Genomic DNA, 20,414 nt, shown 5'->3' on the forward strand with positions numbered 1-20,414 from the left:
CACTCTGCAGTGTAGGTGTTTCTGGTGGGTCACTGCAGTGTAGGTGTTTCCGGTGGGTCACTCTGCATTGTAGGTGTTTCCGGTGGGTCACTCTGCAGTGTAGGTGTTTCTGGTGGGTCACTCTGCAGTGTAGGTGTTTCTGGTGGGTCACTGCATTGTAGGTGTTTCCGGTGGGTCACTCTGCAGTGTAGGTGTTCCCGGTGGGTCACTCTGCAGTGTAGGTGTTTCTGGTGGGTCACTGCAGTGTAGGTGTTTCCGGTGGGTCACTCTGCAGTGTAGGTGTTTCTGGTGGGTCACTCTGCAGTGTAGGTGTTTTCCGGTGGGTCACTCTGCAGTGTAGGTGTTTTCCGGTGGGTCACTCTGCAGTGTAGGTGTTTCTGGTGGGTCACTCTGCAGTGTAGGTGTTTCTGGTGGGTCACTGCATTGTAAGTGTTCCCGGTGGGTCACTGCAGTGTAGGTGTTTCCGGTGGGTCACTGCAGTGTAGGTGTTTCTGGTGGGTCACTGCATTGTAGGTGTTTCCGGTGGGTCACTCTGCACTGTAGGTGTTTCTGGTGTGTCACTGCAGTGTAGGTGTTTCTGGTGGGTCACTGCAGTGTAGGTGTTTCTGGTGGGTCACTCTGCATTGTAGGTGTTTCTGGTGGGTCACTGCAGTGTAGGTGTTTCTGGTGGGTCACTCTGCATTGTAGGTGTTTCTGGTGGGTCACTCTGCAGTGTAGGTGTTTCTGGTGGGCCCTCGTGAGTGTCCTCTTGAAGCTGTGGCTCAGCAAAGTGTGTCTGTTTTGGACTTCTCTGCATCTGTGGGATGTATAGCTCACGCAGGTGGCTCCTGCACCGCCTGACCTGGTTGTATTTGGTGTTTGTACAAAATAGCTTCTTGGCTCATTGCATTTTTGTACAATGATAGCTGGATGCCAGGTTCCTCTATCCTTGTTCAGCACAGTCACATGCTGTCCGGGGCAGAGTGGGGGTAATTCTCTGGTTAGGGCAGAGTGGGGGTAATTCTCTGGTTGGGGCAGAGTGGGGGTAATTCTCTGGTTGGGGCAGAGTGGGGGTAATTCTCTGGTTGGGGCAGAGTGGGGGTAATTCTCTGGTTGGGGCAGAGTGGGGGTAATTCTCTGGTTGGGGCAGAGTGGGGGTAATTCTCTGGTTGGGGCAGAGTGGGGGTAATTCTCTGGTTGGGGCAGAGTGGGGGTAATTCTCTGGTTGGGGCAGAGTGGGGGTAATTCTCTGGTTGGGGCAGAGTGGGGGTAATTCTCTGCGGCAGCTGCAGTCGTGATGCTCTTTTAGGTCCGCTGGTCTCTGTTCCATGTGTATCCTATGCTCCTCCCTGCCTGGCTCTGCCCGACTTGGCAGCAGGGTGGTCTCCCAAATATCAACTCTGCTGGTGATGGCAGTTTACTGTCGATGGGCGTCGCTCTGACTTGTAGTAATGCCATCAGTAGATTGCCTCCTTGTTCCAGGGTTTTGGTCACAATTGATTTGATGTCTCACGTGTCTTTCAATGAACCCTTTGTTCTTTGGGTAATGGGGAGAGCTTGTGATGTGTTTGACTCCCCAGTCTGTTTGAACCTTTTGAAGGCCTGCCCTGTGTACTGTGGCCCATTATCTGTTAGGATCTCGTCTACTCGGCTGAACAGTGACAGGTACATCTGCATTTTTTGTGCGACTGCATGGCTAGACACATTAGGAATTTCATCCACCAGTGGATATTTGGAATACCTGTCCACAGTTAGAAGGAACTGGCGACCTTTGACCTCGAATAGGTCAGAAGCGATAGACTGCCATGGTTTGGATGGTATGTGGTGAAAGATACTTCCGTAATCAGCCAATCTCATCTCGTCGTCTCCTTCGTGACTCTCCCTGTTCTGCGTTGTGTTTGTTTTCAATACTTCACACTGGCTGTCACCCACTGTATCAACCCCGGTTAGTACATCCGTAGTCATAAGAAACAACACTGCGACGTGATCTCTTTCCTTAGATTCTCATTCTCATTCTTAGAGTCAGTCAGTGTTTTTGAGCCAAAGGCGATGGGTCTGTTGTTCTGCACCAAAGCAATGCCCAATCCTTTCTGTGATGCATCCACTTCAAGGGTTAAATGTGCGTTTGGGTCATAGTACTTCAGACACGCATGCTCGGTGACTGTTGACTTCAGGTTCTCGAAGCATTTCTGGTGGTCAGTGTCCCATATCCATGGCGCTTCGTTTTTAAGCAGCCCCCTCAAGGTGTGAGCCTTATCCTCAAACTTTGGTATATAGGGGGACAGGTATGTTAGCATTCCCATGAATCTGTGCAGATCTTCTTTGTTTTGGGGTGTTGGCATGTGTTGTATGTCCCTGATCTTAGCTGGGTCTGGCCTGATGCCTTTGCCTGTGTACAGATTGCCGAAGAAGGAAATGCTGCTTTGTTTTATGGTGCACTTGTCGCTGTTGAAAACAACACCTGCCTCAGACCCTGGCTTCCACCTCGATTTTGATTTGTCTTGTCAAAAAAAGTGACATTGATGATCCTCTCCAAATGTTGAACAGTTTTCTACTCGAGGCACCCAGAGCACTCCGCCAGAAAACCGCTAGCCGCAGAGAGCGCTAAAACGTGAGGTGCGGCGCTGGGAAGAGGAGCGCTCCTAGCGCGTCTTTACCATAGAAATTAATGGCAGAAAGGTGCTGGCAGCTCAAATGCTTTAATTATGTGGACACAGCGCCTAACACCAGTGTTTCCATGAGTCTATTAACACTTTGAGTGCCAGGGACGCTTTTTGTCGTTAGTTCATGGCGCCAGTTGAGTGCCGGCAACGCTATATAGCGTTTGTTTGTCGTATTTTTTTTTATTAGCGATTTGAATTCATATTTCATCAATCGAGCCTCACGCTAGTGTTGCAGACACTGAGCTCAATTGGGAAAATACCGCCCCCTATCGTCTCTCCATGTGTAACTGCACCCCATTAGTTTAGACCAGTGGTGCCCAACCAGTCGATCTCGATCGACCGGTAGATCGCGCGCTGGTTTCAAGTAGACCGAGATTATTTTGGAAAATCATTTAATTTGATTTAATTTGGAGGGGAGGACAAAAAACGTTAGAGCAGTCCTGTGTATAACAGGCAGTCAGGCAGCCTGAGCCAATCGATACCGTCTACATTCCGTACATTTCGGACAGCGAGCTTCACCCATAGAGATGCAAATTAATGCCTTTGTCTTCATGGAGTGGCATGAGTGGGGGTCGGGCCCATCACCTGGCAGGTACAGTATAAACGTGGCTCTGAGACCAGCCTTGAGTCACTCGAAACTGCAAGATGAATGGAACACCACCAGCAAAAAAGAGGTTCATTCAGAGGACGCTACTTTTCAACAACGCCAGCAAGACCTCGCTGCCACCAGAGCCAGGACCCTCCGACGAGCTGCCGCCGCCGCCAGGGAGCAGCTCCAACGCCGCCTCCGATGAGCTGCCGCCGCCAGGGAGCAGCTCCAACGGCGCCTCCGATGAGCTGCCGCCGCCGCCGCCAGGGAGCAGCTTCAACGCCGCCTCCGACGAGCTGCCGCCGCCAGGGAGCAGCTCCAACGCCGCCTCCGACGAGCTACCGGATAGCACCAGCGTCAGCGCCACAAGCAGAACCGGAGCAGCCAAAAGACCAAAAACATATAATTTCCATGAAGAGTGGGAGGAGGCTTATTTTTTTGTTTATTTCAATGCAAAATCAGTCTGTCTGATTTGCAAACAAACCGTGTCTGTGCCGAAAAAGGGTAATTTGGAGCGGCATTATACAACGATGCACAAGAAACACAGTCCTACGAAGAACAGAACTCCAGCAGATGAAGTCTTCACTAGTGGGACAACAGTCCACTTTTACGAAGCCCAACACCAAGGCAAAAGCTGCAACAATTGCATCTTATCGTGTCAGTCACGTTCTCGCTAAAAAGAAAAAATCCTTCAAAGACGTCGACTGTGTAAAAGAGGCATTGACTGTGGCTGCCGATCCACTCTTCGGTGATTCCAAGTATCACACAGAGATTATGGATGCTGTTAAAGACCTTCAGCTGTCACGTAATACTGTGACCCGGCGCTGTGAGGAAATGTCCGAAGATGTTCACGAGCAACTCATGAGGGACATTAATACATGCAAGTGTTATTCCCTGCAGTTCGATGAATCGACTGATATGGTAGATGTGGCACAGCTATGTATTTACATTAGAATGTACAAGTCCCACAACATAAAACAATTTTAACTTTTTTTTTAAATACAAATAAATAAATTATATATATATTTTTTTTATCTCGAAGCTTCGAATTTAAATAGAATCTTGGCCCCGAAGCTTCGAATTCCAAATTTATTTTCGAAGGTCAGCCCTAGAAAGCCCTGAAACCATGTATTGACGTCAGTATTTGGGTTTTATAACCACCACCATGCACCTTTCACTTCCTCATAGGCACAATCCACGCCATCTTTGAAAAGGGCAACAATCACTACACATGGAAGAAGGTCACCACCACGGTGCACAACATCATCGTCGGCAAACTGTGGATCGACCAGGTGAGAGGAACCGGAACCCCCGGCTTTTGAACCCTTTCACTGCCACACGACAGAAGGTTAACCCTTTACTATCACACAACGGGTTAATGTTTCAGTCCCAGGACCCTTTCTCCTGGAAACCTGCCTTGAGAAGGAAACTATCAATGAATGTTGAGTGTGTGTTTTGTTGGAGTCATCTGTTCTCTACATATGAACCACTTCATTTACAAACTCACCCAGGCCATGATGTCCTACTGACTCCAGGGAATACGCCTCCTGGGGAGGCAGGTCAAAGTGGATGTACCTCACAGGAATATACGGCATCTGTCTCTAGAAACACCATGGAAGACAAGTCCCTGTCATGTTAACCAAAACATTAGAACTCAGAAAACATGTTTTATGGACAGTTTTATTTCAATCTCCATGCTTCAGGCCAACATTAATAACCTTTTTCTTTTTATTTAACATGTAACAGACACAACACAATAAAATAACAATAATGGTAACAATTAAAATAAGACGTAACAAATTAAATCAGATCAATTATAATAAAATACATTACTGTCGTGTGGCAGTGAAAGGGTTAACCTTCTATGTGTTGTCGCAGTGAAAGGGTTAACCTTTCTGTGTATTGTCGCAGTGAAAGGGTTAATCTGATGGTTTTGCAAACAAAACGCTGCCTACAAACAATGTAAACAAGTAAGACATGAGAATGATAACAAAGTACTACTAGTGGATGAATCACTGTGCTGGTTGAAGATAATATAAATACTATCTACTACAGTACTACTACTGTGTCAATATATATATATATGTTGCAGCAGCTGTGTTATAACTAGGGATGTCCGATATTATCAGCCGATATTGGCATTAAAATGTGATATCGGAAATTATCGGTATCTGTTAAAAATTACATGTATTTAACCTTCATTTACCCAGGCAAGCAAGTAAGAACAAATTCTGATTTTATTTATTGTCAAAAGTATCCATAATGTTGTGTTAATTCCACAACAAGAGATATGTAATGTTATCTCTCTCTGTCTCTCTCTCTGTCTCTGTCTCTGTCTGTCTGTCTGTCTGTCTCTCTGTCTCTGTCTCTCTCTCTCTCTCTCTCTCTCTCTGTCTCTCTATGCCTTTGTGTGTCTCTCTATCTCTCTCTCTTTGTATGTCTCTCTGTCTCTGCCTTTGTGTGTCTCTCTCTCTATCTGTCTGTCTCTGTCTTTCTGTCTCTCTCTCTCTCTCTCTCTCTCTCTCTCTCTCTCTCTATGCCTTTGTGTGTGTGTCTCTCTGTCTCTCTCTCTCTATGCCTTTGTGTGCGTGTGTCTCTCTCTGTCTATCTGTCTCTCTCTGTCTGTCTCTCTCTGTCTCTGTCTCTCTATCTCTCTCTCTCTCTCTGTCTGTCTGTCTGTCTGTCTGTCTGTCTGTCTGTCTGTCTCTCTGTCTGTCTCTCTCTATCTGTCTGTCTCTCTCTGTCTCTCTGTCTCTCTCTGTCTCTCTGTCTCTCTCTGTCCATCTCTGTCTCTGTCTCTCTATGCCTTTGTGTGTCTCTCTCTCTGTCTGCCTCTCTCCCCCTCTCTCTCTCTCTCTCTCTCTCTCTCTCTCTCTCTCTCTCTCTCTCTCTCTCTCTCTCTCTCTCTCTCTCTCTCTCTCTCTCTCTCTCTCTCTCTCTCTCTCTCTCTCTCTCTGTCTCTCTCAGTCAGGGGAGATAGATGTAGTGAATCATACTACAGGAGATCGCTGTCACCTGAAGTTTGCTCCCTACAGCTACTTCTCCAGAGATGTTGCCAGGAAGGTAAGATTTTGCTGACCAGTCGCTAGCATATAGGACTGAAATAATACTACTGTTTGAGTAATAACTCATACATAGTACAGATTTGGACTGAATTAATACTACTGTTTGAGTACCAACCCATACATTGTACAGATTAAGATTAGTCCTAATTAGAACCTAACATCAACTCTGTCCAACAATTGGATACTAATCATTGAAAATGAATTTAAAAACAGAGGTAGGCGGACAGACACAGTGGATAAATGTAGCTGCATAACGTTAAATATCTAAGTAAGCGATTTACAGATATCGAGCGTCACCGTGTACAATGTCTGGCGTCACCAGTAACACCGGTTTTGTCATGAGTTTATTAGTCACAAGAAATTTCACATCACCGCGGCAACCCTACTATCTACCCCATCTTATCTCTCTCTGCTGTCAGCTAGGTTAGATATCACATTGCTCATATTCGTGGTGTGCTCTTTTTGAGCTTTTGTGTTGTGTCACGCAGCAGTATGTCCGCATCTACCCCATAATACCCCCCCCCCCCCCCCCCCCCCCATATTCCCCACCCCCTGAAGCTTTGATTGCTGTTAATTACTACTGAAGCTTCGAATCCCAAACAAATGGTATTCTGTACAGCCCTGTACAATACATACCTAGTACAGATATGAGTGCTTTATATGATGTTGAACAGATGTCCTACTCTGTGTGTGTTGGGGGGCATTCCTTCTACAGTTATGTTGTTAAGTTTTAACCAAATACTACGGATGTTCAATATTGGCTTTTTTACCGATATACCGATATCAACCGATACCGATATATGCAGGGTTCCAAAAAACTGAATAATTTCAGGTAATTAACATTACATATCTCTTGTTGTGGAATTAACACAACATTATGCATACTTTTTACAATAAATAAAATCTGAATTTGCTTGCCTGGGTAAATAAAGGTTAAATAAATGTAAAAAAAAGAAGATACAGATAATTTCCGATATCACATTTTAATGCCAATATCGGCCGATAATATCGGTATGCCTACCAAATACCAATGTTCCATCTTATTTTCTTAATTGAACTGATCATTAGAAAGTGTTGAGGTGGGGGAGCTCTCGTAGCTCACCGCATATCTCGGCGCTATTTCTGCGTCGGGGAAAACCGTGCTCGTCACGGATCTGGGGGACACGAGTTCGATTCCCGGACCCGCCGTCATTTCTCAGAATGTCTTCCCCTGCTCTACATCCCATTTCAGCCTGTTTCTGTCGGTCATGCTTGACCAGAAAAAAAGCGATAAACGCTAAAAAATAAAGTAAAAAAAAAAAAAATGTTGAGGTGGTTAGTTAGTAGTTACTCACTATTCTGTTAGAAAGTGTTGAGGTGGTTAGTTAGTAGTTACTCACTATTCTGTTAGAAAGTGTTGAGGTGGTTAGTTAGTAGTTATTCACTATTCTGTTAGAAAGTGTTGAGGTGGTTAGTTAGTAGTTACTCACTATTCTGTTAGAAAGTGTTGAGGTGGTTAGTTAGTAGTTATTCACTATTCTGTTAGAAAGTGTTGAGGTGGTTAGTTAGTAGTTATTCACTATTCTGTTAGAAAGTGTTGAGGTGGTTAGTTAGTAGTTATTCACTATTCTGTTAGAAAGTGTTGAGGTGGTTAGTTAGTAGTTATTCACTATTCTGTTAGAAAGTGTTGAGGTGGTTAGTTAGTAGTTATTCACTATTCTGTTAGAAAGTGTTGAGGTGGTTAGTTAGTAGTTATTTACTATTCTGTTAGAAAGTGTTGATGTGGTTAGTTAGTAGTTACTCACTATTCTGTTCTTATTTTCTATGACATTAATTGATACCGAATATGAGTATTTTAGCCTGGTATCAATGTAGGGCTGTACTGAATGTCATTTTTTAACATTCTAAGCTTCGATTGAAGTATTCGAAGGAAGCTTTGAATGTCTATAAAAAAAATTTACTTAAAAGAATTTACTTAAAAAAAAGATTTAAAATGTCCACATCTTCAATTTGAATAAAGTGATTAATCTGATTAAATTAGTATTTTTCTTTTATTAAATCAACTTTCTTTAATGAATATAACTCATCAGTTTCGTCAACATAAATAATCCAATAAGGGCACGGTTGGTATGAAAGTGATGGTGATGTCTTATAGTTAGTATAATATTACCTTGGGTACCTTGGGTTCTATGAAAGGCGCTATATAAATTTGATTTATTATTATTATTATTATTATTATTATTATTATTATTATTATTATTATTATTATTATTATTATTATTATTAGTGTAGCCTAATCTTTAACATAAGGTTATGCTGTGTTGTCATGTTTGTTTATATGTTTGTTTAAAAAAGAATAAAAAAATAAAATACAAAAAAAACATAAGGTTATGTATATAACCAAGTTCTATGAATACTGGTGACGCTCAGCGTCATTCTGCACACATCTCACTCCAGTGACGTGCACTGAATAAAAACTTCACAATGTACCTTTACATACCAACATCCGTCTGACCACACCCCCATCTGCTTACCTATATAAGCAGGGGTGGGGCCACACACTCATCTCCTTCCCAAAAAATGTCACCACAATGAAAAATCAAGGGCTGCAGTGGCGTCCCGACGCTGAGCATCACCAGTATTCATAGAACTTGGTTATATACATAACCTTACATTCTATATCATACTGGCTCCGCTCAGCGTCATTCTGCACAACAGGAGCTGAGTGGAAGCCAGAAGCTCGACAAATGTACCCCGCTGAGGCCCCCCACAACCATCAGACCGGAGAGGGCCGAGCCCCCCGACCCTCCCTAATGGAGGATACCCTCCCTATTGGAGGACGGGAGGGAGATGGATCCGACCGTGCGAAGAGAAACTCGAGCAACTCAACGCACAGGGTGAGCAAACCGTGGCTTGACCCCACGACACGCACAACCCGCATGCCACCAGGGAACAAACGGAAGGAACAACCCTCGTTACTGCCCCCAAAATCACGGGGTCAAGAGCAAACTCAACCCGGTGGCAAGGCCGTAGCAGCGGAGCGCTAAGGAAGACCCAGACCAACTGAAGGGACTGGATCCCCTGGAAAAAGGGGGCCCGGAGAGGTCAATGACGCCAAGCATCAAGACCTCACCAGGCGGTCACTTAGTGACACCGCCCCCCACATCGCCAGCGTATTCTCCAAGAGCGGGCCCTTCCCCCCACTAGTACGCCGCCTGGCACACTGACCCTGCAACACAGGCAGTCAGCATGGCCGTAACTTGAAGCACTCAAAAGGCTAAACTATAGCGGAAGCAGGCAGCGCACCGGGGAGACGACCCCAGAGGGGTCGATCCCTTAAACCAGGCAGCAGGCTTTAGACCCGAGCCTGGAGCACTGCGGACGAGACAGGCGCCAAAGGGGTCAACTGAAAACAGCACCCCGGTGGAAGGGGCGTATGCTGGCATTGTTGCGCACCATGACAAAGCCTCCACCAAAAAAAACCCACCCAGAGGGGTCGAGGCAGAGAAGGCTGACACGATTGGCAGACGTCATGAACGTGCAGGGGCACACTCAACCGGGTAACCCGGGAGTTGACTCTGCTCCAACACACCAGGGAATCAACCACCCTCTTGGTACCACATGCAGTGGTTGTTCCTATAACCCCTCAAGAAAAAAACTCCAAAACACACCTGCGGGTATACACTGGCTATACCGCAGTACAAGTGTTTCAGTTTTCAAAAAGGGTTATTCCAGGCCTACGGGTCGACGAAACATTACTTTGGACCAGTCCCGTGCCCTAACCACGCCGACATCCCCACTCCAGGAGAGGGGGTAGGTATGCGTGTCGATCTAAAACATGAAAAGAGGGCGCCACCCAGACAGTCCCATTCGTACCGCGCTCAGTGGCCCAGCCCAAGGGCGTGAGACCCCTCTACCTATGTTCTGATCTATTCCGTTAACATCCCCCAGATATGAACTAGAATTCGTAGAGACAAACCTAGTAAACTGGCGCTCGGAAGAGACAAACTCCATCCCAGTTGCCCTATAAAAACGCTGTTTTAATAACGAGCAACCAAGGCGCACCAGCCTCATGCGTGATTCCTATCAGAAACACCCAGAGCCAGCACTATGTACGCGTCGAGACCCAAAACACATCAATGGATAGTCTAACAAGACACCAGATACCGTTCCTCCAAGCCGCCTGGGGAACGACAAGAAGCCGCCTTTTTTTAATTTTACATTTTCCAGAAAAGGAAAAAATAATACGGACATGGGTCCCATGCGACGCGGCTGAGGGAAACACCACCCCGTCAACCACACTTCATAAGAGGGGACGGTGAGCGACGTACCCCTATGACGGGGGGAAACCCATGACTCAACAGACCTATAAGGCGAGGAGTCAGGGAAACCCTAAACAATACCCCGTCCACGGCGGCTACGTGGTGTAGTGGGCAAGGCACTCGCCACGAAATGCTGGAGACGCTGGGCTCGTCAGTTCGAGCCCAGCGCTCCACATTTGCTTTCAGTTTAGCTGGTCGTCCGTACTAATACACATTGGCCGTATTAGGGGGTGGGAAACTGATGGGTGGGGATCGGGCGTTGTGGACAGCGACTCCTACAGGTCGGTTGGTGCGCCTGCGCAGTAGAATCAGGAAGTGTCGGGGGCAGCGTGAGCCTCCCACGCGTTACTCCTCGCCACTGAGAGATCGAGCTGCGCAGGTGAAAAGATGCGACTGCTGTTACGTCAAGTACCGGAGGGGACTTGTGCTATGTATGACTTAGTCCACATTGCAGCCGGCTTGTGGGAGGCAAGAAACAGCGTCCGTGACAGGGGAGGGTTGAATTGGATGATACGAAATTGGGATGGGAGAAAATATAGAAAATGGGAGAAAAAGTGGATCAAAAAAATAAAAAATACCCCGTCCACCTACTCCAAAAAGGAGAGGACGGGGAACCCCCAGAGAGACTTCCCACACGAGCTGTATAGATTGAAAAGAAACATTGCAACATTGAGCTATGTAACACTTGGTTTAGGGCTCTCCGAGGAGGAGGCACTGAACCAATACACACTCAATAATCGAATTGAATCGAATACACACACAATAGAGCAGAACTCCTTTTTGAAGTTCTACTCACCTTGACAATCTGAGGAGGAGGCTCTGAAACTCTGAGAGTCCGAACTCACAGAAGGCACTTCTCCCTGAGGAGGAGCTTCGTGAGGAGGAGCTCTGACAACTCCCTGAAACAGATCCATAACATGGACCTGAACAACTCACGGAAGTCTTAACAATAGAGACGCGCTCAGTGACGTACTCTATGGCTGGGAAATTTCCGCGGTGCACACGCCCAATTTTTCAGGGCGTGGGACCAGGAAACCCCCCCCCCCCCTCAAAAGTACACTCTTACTACAGAGGAACGCCGTTTTTCATAACGAGAGAAGACACAAGTCCTCGATTATGTAATGGCCACAGACCTTGCTAAGCACACATGATAAGTGACCAAACAACCTTTTCTTTAGGAAAAAATTGTTTCTCAAGCGGAAGCACAACCCCAGCAACTTAAGCTGAGGGTTACATCGTATCCCCACAAACACAGTGACACAATATATTGTAACCAACATGTCTGAGAGGAGGGGGGGGAAGCCCCAGGGAAACCGGGGGGTCACCCCTCCTATCTTACCCTTGATACGACCAAGTTGAACAGGTACCGCTGTTAATATGTGAACATGCTGTTCATTGTCATCACAGACTGAGAAAAAGATTCATTCCTCAATCACATGTCACTAAGCATAGCTTCACAGGTTAACTAACCCTCTTAGTTGTGAGTTCACCCACGTTACAACGTTACATGAACACACATGTTCTCATCACAACTAACCAGTTCATTTTCACACATGTAAAAAACAACGCCGATTTACTATGGAGAGAGAAGCTATACCAGTGACGAGACAATTCACACACAACACGCTTCGTATCCTCAATGTATTGCAGCAACACATGTTTTGGAAACATCGTTATTACAAAACATTTAGAAGGGAAGAAAAGAAGAAGTGTTTAAAGTCCGGTCAGGACTCCTACCTTCACCATGAGCGCAGGCCGAGAGGACTGCAACACTGGTTAATGGGACACCGAGTCGAACCCAGCATCTCCTGTGTTGGTGACGAGGGTATGTCCGCTACGCCACCCAGCCGCCGTTCTCCATGTTGACGAAGTCCTCGCTGGCACTGGCACCCGGGTGTAGGATCGACTAACATCCTCTGTCAAAGATGACGTCGTAGTCGGAGTGTTTAAGGTATATTATAGTCACAGTAACGTTCCACAGTGTAGCATTAAGCTAACAGTCGTCCGACTAATAGCAACAAGCTAATGTTTACTAGCCTAGTGAACACAACGAGCTAGCGCCGCAGCTAACAGCTGACTGGCTAACACAGTAGGCCACAAACTAGCACGCCAGCTAAGCAGCTGAACTGTACACAACGACATAATGAGCCACACTTCAGACAGGCCGCCGCCTGAGTCCCTCCCCATCCTAAGAGGGAAGAGAAAAAGAAATGTCAAACACAGTTTTCAGGGTTCCGGTTCCGGGTCGGAAGGATGTGAACGTCTCTGAGCCACGCTGCCGCTCCCGAACTTTTATTTTACTTTAAAAAGCCTTTTTTTTATTTTCAAGATGATTGAACCACTAATATACAACATCCGTATCTAAGACTGTACTATTCGACCCAAAAAGGAAAAGAATAACGAGCGTGATGACTGCACGAGTCTTGAGAAGCGAGGCCGCCCCTGTGGATGGGGCTACCATGGCTAAGCTAATGGAGGAGCTCAAACAGGCCTTTACCACGGAGTTCAGAACGTTTGCTGCCTCGCTCGAGTCTAGACTCGACGGCTTCCAGCAGGAGATCGCAGACCATACCCAACGCTTGACCTCCGTGGAGGGCGGCATGGATAGGTGGTCGGATGGCGGAGCTGGAAGTAAGATGCACAGCTCAGGATATAGTCATCGACAAGCTAAGAAACAAGCTAATTGATGTTGAGTCACGTAGTCGGTGTTCTAACATACGCATCCTGGGCCTGGACGAATCCCTGCACAGCAACCGTCCCAGTGTCTTTTTCGCGGAGGTCCTGGTGGAAATCATGGGGAAAGATGTCCTCGCTACACCACCGGAGCTTGACCGATGCCACAGGACGCTAACACCCAGACCAGCACCAGGCTCCAGGCCTAGGGCCGTAATTGCCCGCTTACATCACTACAAGATCAAAGAGACTATTATCCTGGAAGCTCGCAAGAGGAGAGGGAATCTGACATACAGAGGGAAACCAGTCTATCTTCGAAGATTATCCCCCCGAGGTGGTCGAGCAACGATCACAATACCGTGATGTCATGGGGCCCCTGTACAAGCGCGGATTTAAACCATCGCTCCAGTTCCCTGCGAGGCTAATCATCCGAACCAAGGAGGGCAGGCTGCATCTACCATCGCCCAAGGACGCCGTGGACTTCCTGAGGACCCGGCCCAGAGGGACCTCGACACCGGTTTCGCCAGGGCGAGACGCAGACCCGACACCGGCTTCACCAGGGCGAGATGCGGGCATGACGCTGGCTCCACCGGGGCGAGACGCGGACCCGACACCGGCTTCACCAGGGCGAGACGTGGGCCTGACGCTGGCTCCACCGGGGCGAGACGCGGACCCGACACCAGCTTCACCGGGGCGAGACGCGGACCCGACGCTGGCTCCACCGGAGCTGAATGCGGACCCGACACCGGCCTCATCAGATCCTGACGTGGTAGTAGCGATGGACCGTTAGCATACTGCTACGGCTATCACACAGAAAGGGGTCGCATTTGATATCTTATTACATATGTGAGTATGGATGAATACTTGACATTAGGCCTCGCCTGGAAAGTTATCTTTTTATTTTTCTCTCGCTATCTGACATAAGGGGAGGAGGGGGACAAGTATGTTGTATATGACTGTTGTACTGTTGCACGACTATAGCCACGGGCTAGGTTGCTAACTGTTAACGTTTCGGAAGGAGCGGGACCTATTCTATTCTGTTTCGGATATTTCTGCCACGCTTATAACTTCTGCGCGATATACCAGCTCCCGGCCATGTTTTTGATCATTGCCACCGGGATGCATTTACTGTTGATTACACGTCGAGCGAGATGGGGTCTCGTGGCTGCGCCACCTGTTTGACTCTCAACCGGTTCATGCAACCCGCATGGCTCCCATTAATGTTTGCTGCTGACAATGTGCTCGCGGGAGCGGCGGGCGGCCCCCGGCACAGCGCCCTCCTCTGGTGGGGAGGCATAACTGTGTAGGGTCGAACCAGCGTCAGGGGTGATAACAGTCTCGCGGACAGGGTATCGCCCCCTCCCGGCCTGGTGGAGGTACTGCGCGCCTGTTTTGTCGCAGCATGCCTGGCAGATACACCCCCCCCCCTTTTACCAACAGTTCTGGGTTCCAGCCGTTGACCTTACTATTGGCTTATGGTTCAATTTGATTTGTTCTTGTTTGCTTTACACTCTGAGGCACTTTTGTATACAGGGAAATGTGGCAGTTGGCCACGGAGATGGTTCTACGAGTGGTAGGTTTGAAGTCTCTGGAAATGTTGGTGAGTCCCTGTGATGTTGGGGAAAGACCCACCGGTCCCACACATTTATATGTTTTTTATGTCATTATTATATGTTTTATGTATGGCTCGAAATACGTGTGCATAGTGTTTAAGTTAAGTGAATTCTACATGCCCACAGGCTTGCCCAGGTCTGCCCCACCTACACGCCCTTCAATGTTCTATGGCTACGGCTAACTGAGAGCTTCAAGCTCTGCTCCTGGAATGTTCGAGGCCTGTTGGCTAAGAGGAAGGCGATTCTGACCTTTTTAAGGAGGGAGAATGTGTCGATTGCTTTTTTACAAGAAACTCATATGGGTCCCAACGACACTGCTAAACTCCAAAAGAGCTGGATAGGACAGGTCTTTGCTACAAACTATTCTACGTTTAGTAGGGGCGTGGCCATATTGATCAATAAAAATCTCCCCTTTAGACTTATAACTTCCTCTGTGGATAGCCAAGGTCGCTATGTGATTATCAAAGGGGTTCTTAAGGGTAAAGAAATGACATTTATGAATGTATACTGTCCCCCAGGCTATTCCCCTGACTTTCTATCCAAGATATTTGCTGAATTTAATGGCCTGGCCTCTGAGAACGCCTTTGTGGGCGGAGACTTTAATTGTCACCTCATACCGTCTCTTGACAAACTCCCACCCAGTCTGGCTCCCCCCTCTAGGCAAGCAAAGATGCTCACCTCCCTATGCGAAGACACTGGATACTCAGATGTCTGGAGAACCCTTTGCCCATCCGAACTGAAGTTCACCTTTTTTAGCGGCCCACACAAGAGCAACAGTAGAATAGACTATTTCTTCATCCCTTCCTCTAAGCTCTTTCTAGTATCGTCCTGCACAATCGGAAGCATCGTTCTATCGGATCACGCCCCTATATACCTGGTCTACTCCCTGTCAGAAGAGAGAGCGCTGTCGAGGCGTTGGCGCCTCAACCCATACCTCCTCAAAGATGATATATTTGTCTCCTATTTCGAATCGGAATTTAAAATCTTCGACTCAATTAACTTTCGCTCTACGGATAACCCGTCTCTACTCTGGGAAACATCTAAGGTCTTTTCTCGTGGACTGATTATATCTTATGTATCATCCAAGAAGCGCAAGAAAAATGAACAATGTAAACTTCTTGAATCCAAACTAGCCGACCTTGAAAATCAGCATGTTTCAAACCCAGCCCCGGCTGTGCTTATGGAGCTTACGGCCACCAGAGCGGCGCTAAACACTCTTCTGATCCAGGACGCCGAATATTCTCTTAAATTTGCCAAACAGAGAATGTACGAACACGGTGACAAGCCGGGTAGGTGCCTGGCTAACTTGGCAAAAAAAAGGGCTGACACCCAAGTAATAGCCTCAATCTCTGACTCCAACGGGGTCAGGTCCTTTGACACCAAAACTATTAATAAAGAGTTTGCCTCTTTCTATGCCCAACTCTATAGGACCGAGCGACCCGATGGTGCTCTCTCTGACATGCAGGCCTTCTTTGCTGAATTACACCTCCCTAAGGTATCGAAAGATCAGAACTTGCTCCTTAACGCCCCAATTACGAAGGAAGAAGCTCTGGGCGCCCTTAAGGCTATGCCATCTGGTAAGGCTCCGGGCCCGGACGGTTTCGGATGCGAGTTTTATAAAGAGTTCGGTCATATTCTATTAGATCCCCTGCTGGCAATGCTTAATCACTCCGCTGAGGTGGGGATACTGCCCCAGTCTCTACGGGAAGCTAATATCTGCCTTCTCCTTAAGAAGGGTAAATGCCCTGAGGAGTGCACCTCCTATAGGCCTATAGCCCTACTCAATTCGGACCAAAAGTTGCTTTCCAAGATCCTGTCCATGCGCCTGGAAAAAGTACTCCCTTTTATTATTAACGAGGATCAGACCGGTTTTATTAAGGGTAGGAACTCTACCGACAACATGAGACGGCTCCTCAATATCATCCAAATGACTCGTGAGACAGACCACCCCGCGGTGGTTCTGTCTCTCGATGCGGAGAAGGCATTTGACCGTGTAGAATGGCCGTATCTATTTTTAACCCTCGCTGAATTTGGCTTAGGTGACACCTTTATTGACTGGGTCAAGGTTCTTTACAACTCACGGATGTCGGCGGTCCTGACTAATGGACTTAGGTCTAGCAACTTTCCTCTGCAGCGGGGGAACCCCCAGGGGGATCCTCTTAGCCCTTTACTATTCGACATGGCCATAGAGCCACTCGCACAGGCCGTAAGGCAGTCAGCCGAGATCTCAGGTATTAGAGTGGGCGGGAGGGAGCACAAAATCACTCTTTACGCGGACGACGTGCTGATCTTTGTGTCTAAGCCTGACTCTTCAATTCCATGTCTAACCCGCATGATTTCCACATTTGGAACCTTCTCGGGGTACAAAATAAACGTTTCCAAATCCGAAGCAATGGGACACTCAAATCTATCCCGATACTGCCCGAGCCCTTCCCATTTTGCTGGTCGCCCTCCGGCTTCGTTTACCTAGGAGTATTTGTGACACCCACCTATGATACGTTGGCTAAGGCCAATTTTCCCCCTCTTTTAGACACCATAAGGGCAGACTTAGTTAGATGGGCCCCTTTACCGATCTCCTGGCTGGGTAGGATTGCCCTCGTCAAGATGAACGTACTCCCCAGACTGTTGTACCCTCTCCAAATGATCCCAGTGCTGCTGACAAACAAGGTTATCAAGGTGCTGGAAGGCTGACTAAGCTCATTAATTTGGAATGGGAAGAAACCGCGTCTGAAAATGGCCAAATTACAGATGGATAGTGAAGATGGGGGTCTAGACCTACCTAATATTAGACACTACCAGCTGGCGGCACACCTTAGGGTGCTGGTCGGCTGGTTCAGATCAGACCCACTGTCAATATGGCTGGACGTTGAATCCTCGCAATCTAAGTCCCCCCTGTGGAACCTACTATTTATCAAAGACTTTAGGTCTGTGAGGAAGATGTGCTCCAACCCCATCACATTATGTTCCGTCAAGGCCTGGAAGACTGTCCGTAAGGTGGAGGGCCGAGCCAAGCTGACCTCTCCTCTTACCCCGATTGTAGGCAATCCTGACTTTAAGCCAGACCAAATCGGCGGCGGCTTCAAGACCTGGCACAAGCAGGGCATAACCGATCTTGGCCACCTGTTTGATGGCCGGACCCTAATGTCCTTTACACAGCTGCAGCAGCGATATGGCCTATTGAAAGCGGAATTTTTTAGGTACCTACAAATTAGGCAGTTTATCACCAAGGACACCTCACTTTTAACTGACATCTCCACCTCGCAGGTGGAGAAAGCCCTCTCCTTGCAGATCCCCAAAAAACAAATATCTATCTTCTATAGTACTCTGAACCTTAATTCATCTTTATCTTCCTATGTTACTAAACAGTCCTGGGAAGAGGATTTGGACATAGAAATCACAGATGCAGACTGGCAGGATACGTGGACCTACGCAAAAAAAATCTCGGTTTGTAACCGCACCAAGGCCATCCAAATTAGAATATTGCATCGCATTCATATTACCCCCGCCCGTAAAAGTAAAATGGATCCCAATACGTCCCCACTTTGCTTTAAATGCAAGATAGAGATTGGAAATCACGTCCACTGTTTTTGGACCTGTGTAAAACTACAGAGCTACTGGTACAACGTTGTAGAAGAACTGTCTGACATATTTCACACCCCCATCGAGCTGGATCCCCTCTGCCTTTTGCTGGGCCTCCCAGATATTCATGTTACCAATTCCAAGCATAAGAGACTGTTCAATTTGTTGACATTTGCTGCTAGAAAGAACATCCTATTGTTTTGGATCAGGGACGAGGTCCCGTCAATAAGGTCATGGCACAATATCATAATGGAATGTATCCCCTGTGAATATATTACGTGTATGCTGCATTCCAAGTTGGACACTTTTTATGAGATCTGGGACCCCTATCTGTCACATATTGGGCCTGCACTATCCACCACTGTACTCGCCGGATTTCCCCATTACCAGTAACCTCCCACTGCTGCCTTGTTTTGTCTGACGGTACTGGCATTGTAAATACTGTACATGTCCTATTGACTACAGTGGTACTATACATGTTCTCTTGACTGCGGTAATACTGTACATGTTCTCTTGTCTACAGTAGTGCTGTACATGTACCCTTGACTACAGTAATACTGTACATATCCACTTGACTACAGTAGTACTGTACATGCCCACTTGACTACAATGATACTGTACATGTCCTCTTGGCTACAGTAGTGCGGTACATGTTCTCTTGACTACAGTAATGCTGTACATGCCCACTTGACTACAGTGATACTGTACATGCCCTCTTGACTACAATAATACTGTACATGCCCACTTGACTACATTGATACTGTACGTGTCCTCTTGGCTGCAGTAGTACTCTGGGCTACTAGGGAATACACGGTCATATGCACACGTTCACAACACACATATATGCATGTACACATAAAACATATACATAGGTAAAGCACACGCACATATGGGTAGGTAGAACACACATATATATAGCACACGAGATAATGCGCACACGTGAAAGCCACACTTGTTTTATTTTATTTATTTTATTTTCTATTGTCATTTCCTTATTTAATTTTTATTGTCTTTTTTTTTGTCTTTTTTTTGTTTGCCTGTCTTGTGATGTTATTACTGTTGTTAGTGTCATTATTTTTATTATTGTTAACGGTATTGTATTGTGATGTCTTGACTCTTGTTCTATGTTGAAAATTGAAAATAAAAACATTTATAAAAAAAAAAAAAAAACACAGTTTTCAACTGTGATTTACCAGACATACAGCGGAGCCGGCACAATTCCCATCCGGGCTGCAGCCGACTTGAGCATGGATCTTCCGATAACGAAGATCCATGCCCACATTTCCTCGTTAGGGTGTACTTCCACATTCATGTGAAAGATGGGGCCTGCACGGGACAGAGAAGCATCCGCTCGTCCAGAGAATCCCGGGTTCAAACCAGGTCTCGGTCGCGGCCCACTAGGTTGACCATCATGGGCGTCAGACCAAGATCCTCCGTCCGCCGCTTAAGAAGCCGAGCAGAGGACCCCAGTCCGGGGTCGGCTTTCGTAAAATTGTCAGCTAACCCCCATAGCGTTAACAGACAACTAGCGCTCGCAAGCAAAACAGTACTCACCCAACACGGAAGCAAACCAGTTTCTCACAACAGCCGGTGCCTCCCACAGTCCAGCTGTATGACAGGAGGGTCAATACCCATCCAGCCGCAGCAAGGAGGACTGGAGTTGGGGAGTATATCAGCGGCGCGAGCCCCTAATACGAAAAAGCCGGTGGAGGTCAGAATGATCATCATCTTCCAGACACTCCAGTGACGAAGACAATATCGCTGTATTTTCTCGAAATAGTGAGAGAGAAAATAAAGATATAATGTCAACGTATCTCCTTGTCTTCTGTTTTCCTTTCCTCAGATAAATATTTTCTCCACGTCAAGTGGGGTATATAACAGGCACTTCCTTGTGGTGAAATTTGAGAAGGAGATGAGTGTGTGGCCCCACCCCTGCTTATATAGGTAAGCAG

At 47.0% G+C, this 20,414-nt stretch overlaps 1 protein-coding gene across 1 annotated transcript in view; it reads left to right on the forward strand.

The window, feature by feature from the left end:
- Positions 1 to 20,414, forward strand: part of LOC311227029 (oxysterol-binding protein 1-like) — a 117,602-nt gene that overhangs the window by 86,421 nt on the left and 10,767 nt on the right. Inside the window, exons 12-13 of the mRNA XM_084312536.1 lie at positions 4,420 to 4,523; positions 6,199 to 6,294. Coding sequence (XP_084168662.1) covers positions 4,420 to 4,523; positions 6,199 to 6,294 — 200 coding nt within the window. The remainder of the gene's footprint in view (positions 1 to 4,419; positions 4,524 to 6,198; positions 6,295 to 20,414) is intronic.

The sequence above is a fragment of the Notolepis coatsorum genome (genome assembly GCF_963971535.1).
Source record: "Notolepis coatsorum genome assembly, chromosome: 4".
NCBI classification, from domain to species: domain Eukaryota; kingdom Metazoa; phylum Chordata; class Actinopteri; order Aulopiformes; family Paralepididae; genus Notolepis; species Notolepis coatsorum.